The following is a 16,324-nucleotide window of genomic DNA, read 5'->3' on the forward strand; positions in this document are numbered from 1 at the left end:
TAACATAATCAAAATTAAAATGTAAATTGATTTTAATATAAGATATTATTACATAATATAAGGTAGTTATAGGTAAGGTACGGTAATGTAGGTAAAGGTAGAAAGACTTTTGACTGATGAATGTTGATGTAAAAAGAAATTAAATATAGGCAACGCGATTTTTAAGTAAAGTAGTACTAGAAAGATAAACGAGAAAAAATGTACACCTCCTTGATATTAAAAAAAATTATAATAGGTACACACATTTGATGGTATAGTTTTCCTCTTTAATTAAATTGGAAAATTAAATTACCAAGGAAATTAATCAGGGCGCCAGAATGTTTTTCTACGAAAAAACATACAAAAGTGGAGTGGTTGCAAAGATAAAAGAAAAAAAAATTGGGGAAAATTGTCATAATCTCCTGAAATAGCTAGTGGTTACCCAAGAAAAAAAATGAGATGAACTGGTAGCATAATGCACTACCTATCCAGAAAGAAAACGACCAAATGGTGAATAGTTATTCTGGAAAAGCTATCAAAAATATTCAAAACGCCATGAACTGCATAAGATCATTTGAGTTTCAAAAAATAAATTTTTTTTGACACCTAAAAGATTATGTTTGAACACTGCCAAGATGAAGATAAAGTGCCAAAGGTACAAATACATACAAAATGCACCTTCCTCCTGTAAACACTACCACTGTTGTTCAAGAAGTTGATACTGCAGCCATAACATCCATATCCACCAAATATTATACACTACCTTACATACATAATGTAACACCAAAACTGACACGAATCTTCAACGCTGTTGGTGACTTTGCTACAAAAACAGCTGTAACAATTAAGTCAGTTTTCTCAAAACTTAAAGATAAAACCTTGAAAGACAATATGTCAAATATTGTGTATAGTATACCATGCACAAATTGCAATCTGCAGTAGATAGGCCATTCGTCGAGACGATTAGAAGACCGTATAACGTCACACAAGATTGATGCCAGGAGATATCCAGACAGATGTAGTTTATCCATGCATGTCCATGAAAATGATCACCTAATGAACTATACAGAAGCTAAGGTTCTGGCAGTGGAAAACAATTATTTTAAAAGGTTGTTTCTTGAAATGGCTTTTATTTCTCAAACTGATTTAACTATAAACAAAAAATCAGACATCAGCCACTTAAGTGAGATTTACTCAGACTTACTTCACTTACGCCCGGTTCCACCAATGTGATCTAAGTAAAATCTTACGTAAGTTTGGCTTAGTCAAAAAAATTTCTTAGTTGAAATTTGCGTTTCGCCATACAAGTTTTTACTTAACTTACTTGGCCAAGAAAAAACTTAAATTATCAGAGATGCCAACTTTGCAAAATTGTCAAAAATTCTTAACCTTTTGGTATAGTATAGCCAAACAGGAGCAATGCAACCAATTTGTGGCTGTAATGTTAGAAGACCCTCAGGATTCGAAAGCAACAACTAACACATCCACGGAGGAAGCTACAGCTACCTGAGGAAAGTAATGCCAAACGTTTACAACGTTTTAAAAAATCAAACAACAAAGAGAGGTTAACGCGAGTTAATAGATATCGGCATATCTCGCAACAATGATAAAAAAAAACAAAATATGCACAAGATGGAATGCAACCACAGACACGTGTTTCTGACTTATTAGTCGTCATCAGTATGGTATAGCCAAACAGGAGCAATGCAACCAATTTGTGGCTGCAATGTTAGAAGACCCTCAGGATTCGAGAGCAACAACTAACACATCCACAGAGGAAGCTACAGCTACCTGAGGAAAGTAATGCCAAACGTTTACAACGTTTTAAAATATCAAACAACAAGGTTAGTTTAACTCGAGTTAATAGATATCAGCATGGCTCGCAACAATGATAAAAAAACAAAATATGCTCAAGATAGAATGCAACAACAGACACATGTTTCTGAGGTGTTCTCAGGTAGCTGTAGCTTCCTCCGTGGATGTGTTAGTTGTTGCTCTCGAATCCTGAGGGTCTTCTAACATTACAGCCACAAATTGGTTGCATCGCTCCTGTTTGGCTATACCATACTGATGACGACTAATAAGTCAGAAAGACGTGTCTGTGGTTGCATTCCATCTTGTGCATATTTTGTTTTTTTTTATCATTGTTGCGAGCCATGCCGATATCTATTAACTCGCGTTAACCTCTCTTTGTTCAGCAAGCAAAAAACGATTCTGATAGATGATTCAGTAAAGGCCTAAGTTTATATAGTTTGTCATAGTTGGCCTCATGTCTTTTAGGTTGAAGAGAATTGTCGTTCAAATGCAAGTTTTTGAGCAACCACACAAACCGATCTCTTGGCATACAAGAACTAATATACACATCCCGAAGATCCGCTCTGGAAGACCAGTAGTCTCTCAGACTAGGAAGACCCATTATTCCCATTAGTAAATTCATTGCTAAAAATACCCGCATTTCTTCTGCATTGGTTTGTGTAAATCTATTCTCGTCACGACCGCTATTTTGGACCGCATATAGATTGGTTTGAAAGACAATATTATCAATAAGGTCCTTTGTAAAGCGTTGAAATACATCCGTAGGAGAATCAATATTGTCTGGTTCTGGTATATTGGGGCCGACTGGTTCATTAATTTTTTTTTATAGGGAATGCAATTTTGGTAGTCTCTAGTACAAATTGTATTGGAAAGAAAATATTTCCTTCTACGTATATCCAACGGAGTATCATCATCGTCACTCTCATCTGCTTCAATTTGATTTGTCTCTAAGACGTCCTCAAGTTGGTTTTCCTCTGAAACGGTGTCTTCAAAGATAATCGGCAAAGACTCTATATCAAAAATATTTTGATTCATATTTGTTATTAAATCTGTTTCTTCATCGTCATCGGAGCTGTCATCAATATTTGAATCTACATCAGATGGAATGTATTTAATAAGAGTAAAGATTTCCTCTTGAGACATACGTTCCAAATCGGCATAGGAATGTTTATTTTTGCCTGGAACAAAAAAGCATGCATTTGCCTTATGTCCCAGCACTGCCACCACCATAATTACAAGGTGTAAAATGTAGTAAATTCTTCAATGAACATTACCACACAAATACAAACAAATATAGATTACCTATACAATATATTTTTAGAAAAACTTACCGTCCATTTTATTAAAAATCTTGAAAAACTGATAAATATTATAGCACCATCAACCACGTGCTCGGCCACTGTAATTTACATACCACTATAATATCTGTAAACATAAATACCACTATAAAAATATTGCCAATTGCCAACGGTCAGCGAAACAAAATTTGACGTGCGAGTCGTTGGAGGGGATCTCGACAATCCACGTATTGACTGTCTACAGTTGAGTCCGCGAATCTTTACCCGTGCGTCATCATTTAATTAAAGCATACGAAATAAGTCGATGATAAGTCGGAAATTGAAATTTACTAAACGCAACAGCAATTTCCGACTTATCATCGACTTATTTCGTATGCTTTAAATGATGACGCACAGGTAAAGATTCGCGGACTTAACTGTAAGCGCAGCGCAAGAGAGAACAACGACCACAGAACCGTGGTCGTTGTTCTCTGCAAGAAACACCAAGCTACAGCATAAAAATTGTTTAAAATGTGTCTTAACGCTTAGCCCACCAGTACACAAAGGGTTAAGTAAAGTCATGCTAGTATTAATATATTTATTTCTATTTTATTGCAGTTGTGAAGGATGCAAAGGATTTTTCAAAAGGACAGTGCGAAAAGATTTATCATATGCTTGCAGGGAAGAAAAAAATTGTATCATCGACAAACGACAAAGAAACAGGTATGTACAAAAAACTAACATAATTATCAAACTTTTTTAACATTCCAAAACCTTGGCATGCATCGTTCGTGTAGGCAGCGTTTCATAACCGGTGGGTCGCGACCCACTAGTGGGACGCGGGCGGATTTCAGGTGGGTCGTGGCGTGGCTCATAAGGTACGTATCCATACGTGGGTGCTCCGTGCTTGGTGTAGCAGCTTCACATAGTGGATACGTTGGTGCTCGCCACTCCGCGCTTACCCTCTTCGTTCAACCGGTTTGCGGTTTATATGTAGGGAAGCGTATGCCATATCCATTTGAGCAGCTACACCTAGCACGGAACACCCCCGTATGGATACGTAGGGGAGAGTTGGACAAAACGGGATAGCTAACGTTATTTGACTCATAACTCTTTGACTATGGTATTGATATCTACTTCTCCTTAACTGTACCTTCTTCATTGATCACTTCCTATGTTTAAGTATAGTTACGCCTAAATAGTTTCACGATAACATTGAAAAAGTTAATTTTTAAAAAAATGGCAAAGTATCCCGTTTTGTCCACCTGGTCGGGTAAAACGGGATGGTTTTTGAATGTGAATAAAGACGATATTGAAGTTAATATATAGATGGAGAAATGCTCAATCATCTGCGTTTTGCCGACGATATAGTACTTATTACCGAAGATCTGGGTGAAGCACAACAAATGCTACTAGAATTAGAAAAGGTGTCTTCAACAATAGGTCTAAAAATGAACATCAGTAAGACCAAATTTATGACAAATTTAGTTCCCAGCGAACACCTAACCATCCAAAATCAAGTGGTAGAATTGACAGAAAAGTACATATATCTCGGTCATGAAGTCAGAATAGGCAAGGACAATCAGACCTGCGAATTTCAACGACGAATAACACTTGCTTGGGCGGCGTATGGATCACTAAGAGACATCTTTAAGAGCAACATCCCGACAGCTATGAAACGGAAGACATTTGACCAATGCGTTCTTCCTATTATGACATACGGAGCAGAAACTCTCACGCTCACAAAAACAACAGCACTAAAAATGCGAGTGGCACAAAGGCGCATGGAAAGATCGATTCTCGGCGTGACAAAAAAAGACAAAATAAGGAACCAAGACTTAAGGAAAAGAACAGGTATCACTGATGTCGTTGAACGTATAGCCAAGCTGAAATGGAATTGGGCAGGTCACATAGCGCGACTGAAAGACTCACGATGGACCAGAAAACTAATTGACTGGCGCCCAAGAGAAGACAAACGCAGCAGAGGACGACCACCAACACGCTGGATGGACGACATTAAACGAATATCCAAGAAATGGCAACAAGAAGCACAGAACCGTGAAGAGTGGCGAAGAATGGGAGAGACCTATGTCCAGCAGTGGACAGAAGAGGTTGTATGATGATGATGATATTGACTTGAAAAATAAAAAAATATTCATATACCTAACATTAATATTAAACAAATTTACAGTTTAAAACCGACAAAAATCGCATGAGTATGGGTCACCATCATTCTCTACCCCGACGCAAGCTTCGTGAGCCCAAAGTCGACATCGCTCACACATTACCCAACCATCATCTGATTTTGATTTGGAATACAGTTCCGAGCAATAAATGTAAACTTCGTCTTCGTCTTCATCATCTGAACTGCTATCCCTTTTGTTTCTGTCTCTTTTTTCTTTTCTTGGTTTTGGAACATATTTCTTATTTTTTTCCTTTGCCTTTACAATTTTGTTTTTTTTCCAAATTTAGTTTTGGTTTCTTGATGGGTCTTTTACCTATAGACCTCTCCATTTCTTCTTTATAAGTTGTTGAGGTTAACACAGCTGTTTTTTCTCTCCTTTTATCATTAGGGTTATTTTTTTTTTCTGCGTGCGGAAGGGCAATTAGTTCTTTGGGAGTCACTCGAAAGTTGAAAGAGTACGAACAAGAGGGTGTTGCTTTAGCATAGAACTTGTTGCAAGAATGAAGAGGAGGAGTAATATGACAATTTTTCTTATTTTCCAGCACCTTAGGAGATTTTTGTGGTCTAAAAGTATCTAAAGGCAATGTATTTGGAGAATTCTCATTTTCTGCATCACCATCAACTTGGTTTTATGATAATGGTGGTGTACGAGGCGGAGAGCGCCGATTATTTTCTAAAACGGGACCAATTTACATTAACAATATTACAACACCAATATCTCTAGCTTTCTCTATGACGTTAATATTTTTTGTGTGGGTCGTATATGTCCGTCCAAAAGTAAAAGAACAGGATGTTCCTTGGAGGGTTTTGAAAATTCAATAAAATGACTAAACCAATTAAAAAAAATTCTTTTTGCATCCATCCTGACGAATGATAGAAAGCTTTACTGCCAGGTGGAGCATCATCTAGCAGCTTAGGTTTTGCTCTGGACCTAGGAAAAATGAAGGTAGGCGGCATAAATACACCAGAAGCACTCATACAAATTTCCACAGTAACAAGAACACCGCGTTCAGCTGAACATATACAATCAAATTGCCTTTTCCCACGCAATAACAAACAATTCGATATTTTCTTTGGCACAGTCATTATACCCGTTTTGTCAACGTTGTAAATCCGTTCGGGTGGTATTTTATATTTTTCAAGCACGCCAGTAAGCAAGGAAAAATAATTTTTTTACGACAGGCTTATTAAAACCCATGGCTCTAGCTAGAGATGTTGGCTCAGGTGTACGAAGTTTAACGGTTGGATGTCTTTTTAGAAAGCTGTATAACCAAGCTTTAACACGTTAATCGCCATGACACCCAACAGTTGGGTTTCAGATACTATGGTTGTACACGCTCTGATACCCATACGGCAACCTTCACTACTAGTATGAACATTAAGGTCTGTCTTAATTGGGCTTGGGGGTAAGATATTTTTAGCATCATTTGGGAGATTAACGTGTTAATGGCCATTTTTTTGTCTTCATTAAATTGATTATCTAATCCACTGCGTTCAGCTAACTGAAAAGCCAAACTTCGAAAGTCATTCAAAGTAAAATCAAATAGTCGTGATTCCATTAACAATTAACAAAATGTGTTCCATCAAATCCTCCTCTGGTTCCGCTGTGAAAACCGGTTTGTGACGCCTTAGTCCTTTCTTTGCTGAATTTTCTCGTTCGAGAGTTCCATTTTAAATTTTTTTACTCTGGCTTCAATAGTTGTTCGAGGTACCCCAAATTTTCTAGACTAGAAGCCTTAAGATAACCCATTCTTCTGTCAAGAACCTCTTCCACTGCTTGTGTCTGCCGATCACTTATTCTTTTATATTTTCCCATCTTTTAATAACCTTAAAAAAATTAAATTTAATATGCTCGATTTTTAAACCACTCGATATCCCATTTTACCCAACTAAACACTGAATAATGTTTTGAAATTTTTCAACAAAAAAAAACAGTTATCATAATCATAAATATCGCAAAACATACTCATATTACATAGAGAAACATAAAAAATACTCACCGGTAATTATTTTGTTGATTTAAATTTAATAATTCGTAACTATGGATGAAACTAATTAGCATAACCTTTGGGGTGGCGATTAGGCGATGCTGGTTTATTACGCAATCAAATTTAAAGCGGACTGTAGGGAAATATTAACAAAAAAAGGCCTTACCTTATTTTAACTGGTAGGTCGAGAAGTCTTCAGTTATTAGTAAGGTGAAGGAAGGAGGGAGAAAGGGTTAATTTATTTTTTACTATAACTGAAACCGGCGTTTTTTGGCGACACTGGATAACTATGCGAAACGACTTAACAATTTGAGTTGTTCTTACTTACTGAGGACCACGACTAGTTAGTACTAACGAAAGGTAATTAAAGAGAAAACAAAAAATTTAGTACAATATCTGGGCAAGAAAATAGGCCAGGTACTTCGAATGAAATAAATTTAATGAGGCCAAAACATCCTTCCCCCGAGTTTATTTTTAAAATAAACGAAAAATCAACGAAAACTAATTTAATTTTAATATGCTAAGTCTGCACATGAACTCATCACCCTAAACTAAAATTTTAACTATCAAATAAAATAAAAAAATCCTCTCTAGTTTATTGACTGGGTAGAGGACACAGTTTAACGACTGGGCGCATGTAACTACCGTGCTTGGTTCGCACTTTTACGATTCGAACAATCCCATCTTTTCCAGGATACAAAGTCTCTATGACTGCCAGAGGCCACTGTAAAGGTGGGATAGTTTCATTTTTTATTATACTTACCATTCCCTCTTTGGGAGGATTCGAGTTAGTGTTCCATTTTAAACGAGACTGCATAGAAGACAAATATTCTGAATGCCATCTTTTCCAATAATGTTGAACAATGCAATCTAGTAATTTATATCTTTTCAAAGTACTCATATTTTTATCAAGATCAATATCCATCGAGGGTAATGACACTAAAGGTTCTGTACATAAAAAATGCGATGGAGTCAGCGCGACTGGATTTTCAGGGTCGTTACTTTGAACACAAAGAGGACGCGAATTCAAAAGACACTCGATTTGTGTCAGAACAGTTAAAAATTCTTCGTAAGTAAGGATCTGATTCCCCACAACTCTACTTAAATGAAGTTTTACACTTTTTATGTTGCTTTCCCAAATACCACCGAAGTGACTGCCATAAGGTACGTTCATTTTCCAAGAAATTTTGGTATTATTAAGTTCCTGTTGGAATGCATCTTTATAAGTTTTTGAAGTAGTTAATTGATATATTTCATCGAGGACTCTTTTGGCACCCACAAAATTTGTGCCATTATCTGAATATAAAACCTTACAATTTCCACGACGAGATAAAAATCTTTTGAAAGCGGCTAAGAAACAATCTGTAGAGAGCGAGGAGGCTAATTCAAGATGTATGGCTTTCGTACTTAGACAAACAAACAAACATACGTAAGCCTTTTGAGTTTTTACGCCACGATATTTTCCTATAGTAATGGAAAACGCACCAGTATAATCTACACCAGTGTGTGAAAAGGCTTTTGCCTGATTGCCTCTTACGGCGGGTAAGTCAGCCATCATAGGATAGGTAGGTTTAGGATTAAGACGAAAACAACGATTACATCTCCAAATTCTATTTCTGATGGCCTGACGACTAGATAGTATCCAATAATTTGTTCTCAGAAGATTTTGCAACAAATACGCTCCAGCATGTAAATGCAATTTATGGAAATAATCTATTAACAAAATGGTTAAAGGATCGGCTTTGGGCAACAAAATCGGATGTTTTTGTTTAAAACTACATTGGGAGTTGGACAAACGTCCACCTACTCTAATTATTCCATTTTCAATAAATGGATTCAAACAACGTATGGAAGATTTTACAACGAGATTTTAAGAAAGGGCTTTATATTCTTCAGAAAAATGTTTTTGCTGGACAGCTCGAATTAATTCAATTTCTGCAATTTTTAAATCAAATAGAGATATCCGTTTATTTAAAGGCAATTTTCTAAGAAATCTCAATACGTATACTGTGGAATTTAAAAGTTTCGACCAACTGGAAAAATATTCAATAAGAGTATACAGCGGAGAAATTACACGAGTGACATTACCAAAGAAGGTTTGTGATCTATATTCAGAATCACAAATCATAATTTCCTGTCCGTTGACGGACTGAATAGGCCAATATTCTGGCTTCAACAGTAACCAATTTGGACCAGTAAACCATGTGGGATGGTTGACTAACGAAGAAGGAAACAAACCTCGAGAGGCGCAATCAACAACATTTTCCTTTCCAGGAACAAAAAACCAATACTGTGACGGAACCATCTTATGAATTGTAACAACTCTATTTTGAACAAATATTTTGAGATTTTTCTCTGAGGACTTTATCCAATTTAAGACAATTATGGAATCACCTAAGGCAAAAATTTTATCAATATTATGTCTAGGAGAATAAGTTTCAATAGCATGTGAAAGAAGCTTTGAGAGAAGAAGCGCTCCACAAAGCTCTAATCGAGGAAGAGTTATTTTAGACATTGGAGATACTTTAGATTGAGAGTACAGTAAAGTAACTTTAACTTGACCTGTACAATTAACAACCCTGGAATAAACAATGGCTGCATATCCAGCAGCACTTGCATCTGAAAATCCTACAAAAGACAACGACGAATTAGGTGTAACTGCTATATGGCGTGGAATTTGTATTTTGTATAGGACATGAAATTCATTTTGAAACTTTTCCCATGCAATTTCGATTTCTTTTGGTACGGTACTATCCCAATCTACCTTTAGAGTCCAAAGTTTCTTTATCCAAATTTTAAGCAAGAGGGTTATAGGAGATAGGAATCCCAAGGGATCAAACATACGAGCAACAAGTGAGAGCATGTTTCTTTTTGTACAATGAGTCGATGAGGGTATTTCTAACCCAAAACTAAAATTGTCACATTTTTCTTCCCATTGCAATCCTAACACTTTGGAGACTGACTTATCAAATTGTTTGGTTTTGACCAATTGGAGGGGTTCGGGGATTGTCGATAGTAGATCGTTCGAGTTCGACATCCATTTGGTTAATTTAAAACCACCTTTTTGAAACAAATTCACTAACTGAGTGTGTGTAACTATAGCTTCAGAAACATTTGGAAAACTGCTAATAAAATCGTCTACATACATATCTCTTAAAATTGGGATGATAGCATCAGGAAAATTTTTAGATTCGTCATTACATAATTGTTTTATTACCCTGAGACTAAGATATGGTGAGGATTTTACTCCAAAAGTTGAAGTATTTAATTGGAAAATAGAAATAGGATCATTGGTATCAAATCTCCACAAAACTCTTTGAAACGAACAATGAGATTCAACCACTTTAACCTGCCTATACATTTGTTTCAAATCAGCGACAATTGCGATTGGAAAAAGACGAAAATTCAACAATATTGTGGTAGGATTATTTTGTAATTTTGGACCTTTATAAAGAATTTCATTTAATGACGGTCCTTTACTAGTTTTCATAGAGGCCTCAAGACTATTCTACAAGGAGTGGAAGGGCTATCTGGTTTAAAAACACAATGATGGGTAATATAATACGACAACGAATCAATGGTTTGAATGGGAACTAAACTCATGTGCTTTTGGTCTAAATAGTCTTGAAAGATATCACAGTAAAGCTCTCTAAGTTCTGGGTTTGGTGCGAGGCGATTTTCTAAGGACAACAATCTATTTTTAGCAAGAACAAAAGAATCACCCAGTACATTAGGATCATTTTGGAACGGCAACGAAACTGTGTATCTACCATCTGCATCTCTACATACATTTTCTAAAAATAACTTTTCACAAATTTCATCTTCTGATGAACTATTAGTAACAGTGGGCAAATCCTCTAATTCATACATTCTTTCGACCAAGGAATCTAAATTCAACAAAGGGTTACAGACGAAAGACAAATATGTGTGGATTTTTTCAAAATTTGGTGCAGCTGAGCCCATGACTACATAACCTAAACTAGTCTCAATAGCTGATAGAGAATCTTCGCACGACACTCTATTACAACCAATGATATTTGAAAAGACAGATAAGCCTAAAATACCATCTATCTTGCCAGGAAAAAAGAAATTCGGGTCAGCTAAATTCAAGTGTTCTATACTGTTAATACAGTCTTTATCAACTGGTTGATCTGGCAACTTATTAGAGATTTTGTCTATAAGCAACACTTCTATAGGATATCGTATTTTTTTTATCAAAATGAGAAAAGATAACAATGTTGGTTTTACCTACTATCGGGGTGGTTGATCCTCCTATACCAGAGACTGTCAAATTTAATTTCGAATAACTTAGGCCTAATTTTCGGGAACAATCAAAAGTAAGAAAATTAGCAGAATCTATCAACTATCTAACAAAAGCACTATCTAACAATAGCACTATCTAACAAAAATCTAACCTTGTGAGCACTACCCCATTTATCAACAACTTTAACCATTAATGTCCCAAACAGACTAACAGAACTCGATTCTGATTCATTTGGGATATTTGTAGAATGGCGGACATGTAAACTAGAAGGATTATCAGAAGAACCAGAGGTAGGCTCAGTACTAGTGGAGGGAAATGGAACATTTTCATTAGGCCGAGTAGTATTTGGCTTATGCAACTTGGAATGGTGCCTAGCTTTGCACACAACACAAGAAAATTTTGACGGACAATTGGATACTCGATGCTTTGAAGAAAAACAATTTAAACATAAATTATTTTCCTTCACTAATTTAAATCTGGATTCAAATGGTAGCCCTAAAAAGTGCTTACAGTCTTTAATTAAATGTGGGCCTTTTTTACAAACAACACAATCTATGGAGGAATACGTATTCTGTTCTTGCAAATGAAACGATTTGTTCGGTTTTTGAAACGAAGAATTATTTTTGGAATTCCTTGATCTTTCATTTTTAATAAGAGCTTTACGACGTTGGCGTAAAAATTTCAATAACTCATCATAAGCGGGTAAATCATTATTATTTCTTATTAAATCAAATGAATCTATGGTATCTTGTGGTAATTTTAACATAGCTAAATAAGTTAAAATATGATCATCTAAATTATCGAGATTTAATCGTTTTAGTGCAGAAACATTAGTATCAAACTTTTCCAAAAATATTTCCAAATAGGATGGATTATTAGATTGCAAACCGCGAAAATTAACAATTCGATCCATATAGAGATTAAACAAATATTTTTTATCATTATATCTTTCAACAATCATATTCCAAATAATATCATAATTATTAGGAATGGGTTCTATTGAGCTACAGCTTTTCAAGGCTTTCCCGGAAATACAACTCAACAAATACTGTAGCTTATCGGACTTGGGATATTCTATTTTGTTATGAACAAATTGTTTGAAATTTTCATAGAAAACAGGCCACAGAGATATATGTATCTTCACCATCAAACTTAACTAATTCAAATTTAGGCATTTTAATATTAGAATTATTAGTAATATTGGGATTATTACTCAAAACAACAGGTTTATTTATAAATAATGAAGCTAAATATTCAATATTGGAGTAGAGATCATAAAATGCATCTAAATGCGTATGGTAAGCAACGCCAGCATCTGGCGCCATCTCTTGTTTTAATATAACGATATCTTGAACAATTTCCTCATATTCTGATAGAGTTTTTTTGAAAGTACTATATCTAACTGCAAAGTTACGCATTTTTGAGGCATTTTCTGGATCTTTTTCTAAGGCCGACCCGGCATCGTAACATAATTGAGCCCTACGAAAGATAGTTTCACGTTTAGAGCATAATCGCTCTAATTTTAGTTCGTTTTGACTTTTAGGCATGTTTAATAATAAATATTGAAATTCTTTCAAATAATTATCAGTGATAAAGAAATAAAATGGAACAAAAACAAAAATATGTCAAGAATAGTAGTTAGGTGTATATATTTTTTCAACAATTACTCAAATTTTATTAAACTAAATCCAAACAAACTATTTTTAGGTTTGCAAAATATCCATATAAAATATATTTAATTAACCAAAGTCGATTTCACTAAGCGATGGGTTCAGAAGCAAAAACACGAATTCAATGTCCTAGCTATAGTCGACCGAAGAACAAGGTTTTTCGATACACGACAAAAAAAAGGTACACTACGATTTAATTAGATTTTAACACGACAAATATACTATACCGATTACAATTATAATTTTAAATAAATTTATCCAACGCCAAGAATACGATAGATCTTGAACCGGCAAAACAACAACGAAATTGATTCAAGATGATCGCGGCTAGAAGGCCAAAAACTTATGGGGTGGCGATTAGGCGATGCTGGTTTATTACGCAATCAAATTTAAAGCGGACTGTAGGGAAATATTAACAAAAAAAGGCCTTACCTTATTTTAACTGGTAGGTCGAGAAGTCTTCAGTTATTAGTAAGGTGAAGGAAGGAGGGAGAAAGGGTTAATTTATTTTTTACTATAACTGAAACCGGCGTTTTTTGGCGACACTGGATAACTATGCGAAACGACTTAACAATTTGAGTTGTTCTTACTTACTGAGGACCACGACTAGTTAGTACTAACGAAAGGTAATTAAAGAGAAAACAAAAAATTTAGTACAATATCTGGGCAAGAAAATAGGCCAGGTACTTCGAATGAAATAAATTTAATGAGGCCAAAACAACCTTACTTTTTCAAACTAGCATTTGCCACAAGCCACAGATCAACAATTAATCAGAGTAACCTCCTGCTAAGTTCAAATGGACGGTATCTGTAATGATTAACATCCCCGGTCATTAGATGGCGCCGCTTATTAAAACCTTTTTATATACTTAACTTGGTTGGTGTCACGGACTCCGCAAATTTTGTAATCCATTTTAACAATAGTTCTAGACTAACTAGGTACTTGAAATTTTCAGGATAGCTAAGAGCTGACTAACAATGCAATATTTAACTGCTATTGTAGCGATAAATGGATTCTTTTTTAAATTTCAAACTGTTTTAAAAATGTGATTTTTATGACATTTTATATTAACTATGACATTTGAATTCCATTTTAACGTACGTCAACACGTCGAGGGCCGATAGCTCTGTGGTAGAGCGTTAGATTGGAGATCTACTGGTCCTGAGTTCAAATCCTACCTCTCGCTTACCTTTTTTTATTTTTTTAATACATAATTAAAACTTAATATACTTAAAATTCATATTTTATAAGTTAATTATTATATTATGCCATTGTAAACAACCGTGGTATTATAAAAAGTACTTTTTATGCCGTTAGGGGTAAAACAATACAACCAGATCAAATATTTATATGCATTAGTGTAAAGTTGTGATTGAACGACAGCGGACCGAATAAAAATAAAGTGTGTTATACAATTGAGGCATTGTTCGGTTTTCATTTAAAACTATAGACATATATTATGTTGCTATTTTATAGTGGATGTGCTATTTCTGGAGGTAAGTGGAGTATTTTAATATACTTTTTAGATTTTTTACTACACTTTATTTACAACATATTTGCAAAATAATGGCAAGAATTTTCAATCGTTTTCTGTTTTCCAAGTTTTAAAAAGGGGAAAGTAAAAAGTCCGCTTTGGTCAGCAAAGATTTTTTGCTTAGTAAATAGTTCAATATTATATGTACCGGGTGTCCCAATAAGAATGGCTCTCGGCTATATCTCAGGAACCGTTTATAGTAGAGCTTTGAAATAAAAAATTTTATAACAAAAGTTGCCTCAGGAAAAGCCTGGAAATTATTTTCATAATTGTGGGACCACCGCCAGAGGGCGTAATTGAATATCAAAAATTAAAAAATCTAAATTTTACAAAATTTTCCTAATGAAGGGGCACTGGAAATCCGATCGTCGTATTCTTCATAAAATTCTACGCATATTTGATTTGACAAGTTTAGGTCTACCTTTGGAAATAAGAGGTGGGGGTGAGTGGGAACCTTGTTATGAAAAACTGGCTGTGAGTCCGGTTCTGCTTAATCAAATTTTGCAAACTTGGTCTTGTTGAAGATAGATCTTTTTCATCAATGTAAAAGTTATGATTTCGAACCAACTTACTGAGTAATATGCCAGCTAGAAGGCGTTATTTAATTTTTTTCAGAAATCTAGTGTTCCTTGGAAAATATTAAATACAAACATGCATTTTTAATACCATATTACAAAATTAGACAAAATTAGCAACAGAATAGCGAAAACCGCATGTTAATACCTTTTTTCTATCTCGAGATATCTTACAAAACGTGTAAATTTAAAAACATAACTGTCACCAGTAAACGAAATAATTCATTAAAAGTAGTGTGCTATGGAAACAACAAAGATACATTTTCCAGCTCTCATCGTATATTAGGTCTTTTCCACGCTTCTCATTTGTTTCGAGCCTCGTTCATATCTCGTATGTTAATATTATACACGGATTATACGGCATATGACAGAGGCTCGAAACAAATGAGAAGCGTTGAAAAGCCCTATTACAAAGAAATAAAAACAACTATTTAGTGATGACATAAACGTTCAAATTTTTGCCCATCATTTTCGTTGCAAACATTTACTCTTTCAAGAGTAGATTGAACAGCAGTCTCAATTTCTGCTCTCGATATGCTTTGAATGGCGTTTAGTATTCTCTGAATAATGTATTCTAGAGTAGTGTATGATGGGCAACAATTTGAATATTTAGGTCGTCACTAAGTAGTTCTTTTTGTTCTGTGTTATATTTAATTTTAATAGTATTGTTTCTCTTTATATTGTTGTTTTAATTAATTATATTTTTATACGTTGACATCTGGAAAATGTTATTTTGTTTTTTTCCACAGCACACTACTTTTCATTAACTTAGTTTACCGGTGATAGTAACAGTTATGTATAAAATTTACACGTTTCTCGAGATATCTTGAGATAGAAAAAAGGTATCGATATGCGGTTTTCGCTATTCTATTGCTAATTTAATCTAATTTTATAAAGTATGATTAAAAATGCATACTTGTATTTAATATTTTCCAAAGAAAACTAGATTTCTGAAAAAAATTAAATAACGCCTCCCAGCTGGCTTATTACTTATTAGGATGGTTCAAAATTATCACGCTTACATTGAAGAAAAAGA

General features: G+C 34.7%; 1 protein-coding gene across 3 annotated transcripts in view; it reads left to right on the forward strand.

Moving 5' to 3' along the window:
* The window catches only part of LOC126878907 (retinoic acid receptor RXR-alpha-B), a 281,711-nt gene that overhangs the window by 168,279 nt on the left and 97,108 nt on the right, over window positions 1-16,324 (forward strand). For all 3 annotated transcript variants that reach the window (XM_050641800.1, XM_050641798.1, XM_050641799.1), the window contains exon 4: window positions 3,690-3,794. In XM_050641800.1, coding sequence (XP_050497757.1) covers window positions 3,690-3,794 — 105 coding nt within the window. The remainder of the gene's footprint in view (window positions 1-3,689; window positions 3,795-16,324) is intronic.

The sequence above is a fragment of the Diabrotica virgifera genome, chromosome 1 (genome assembly GCF_917563875.1).
Source record: "Diabrotica virgifera virgifera chromosome 1, PGI_DIABVI_V3a".
Lineage (NCBI taxonomy): Eukaryota > Metazoa > Arthropoda > Insecta > Coleoptera > Chrysomelidae > Diabrotica > Diabrotica virgifera.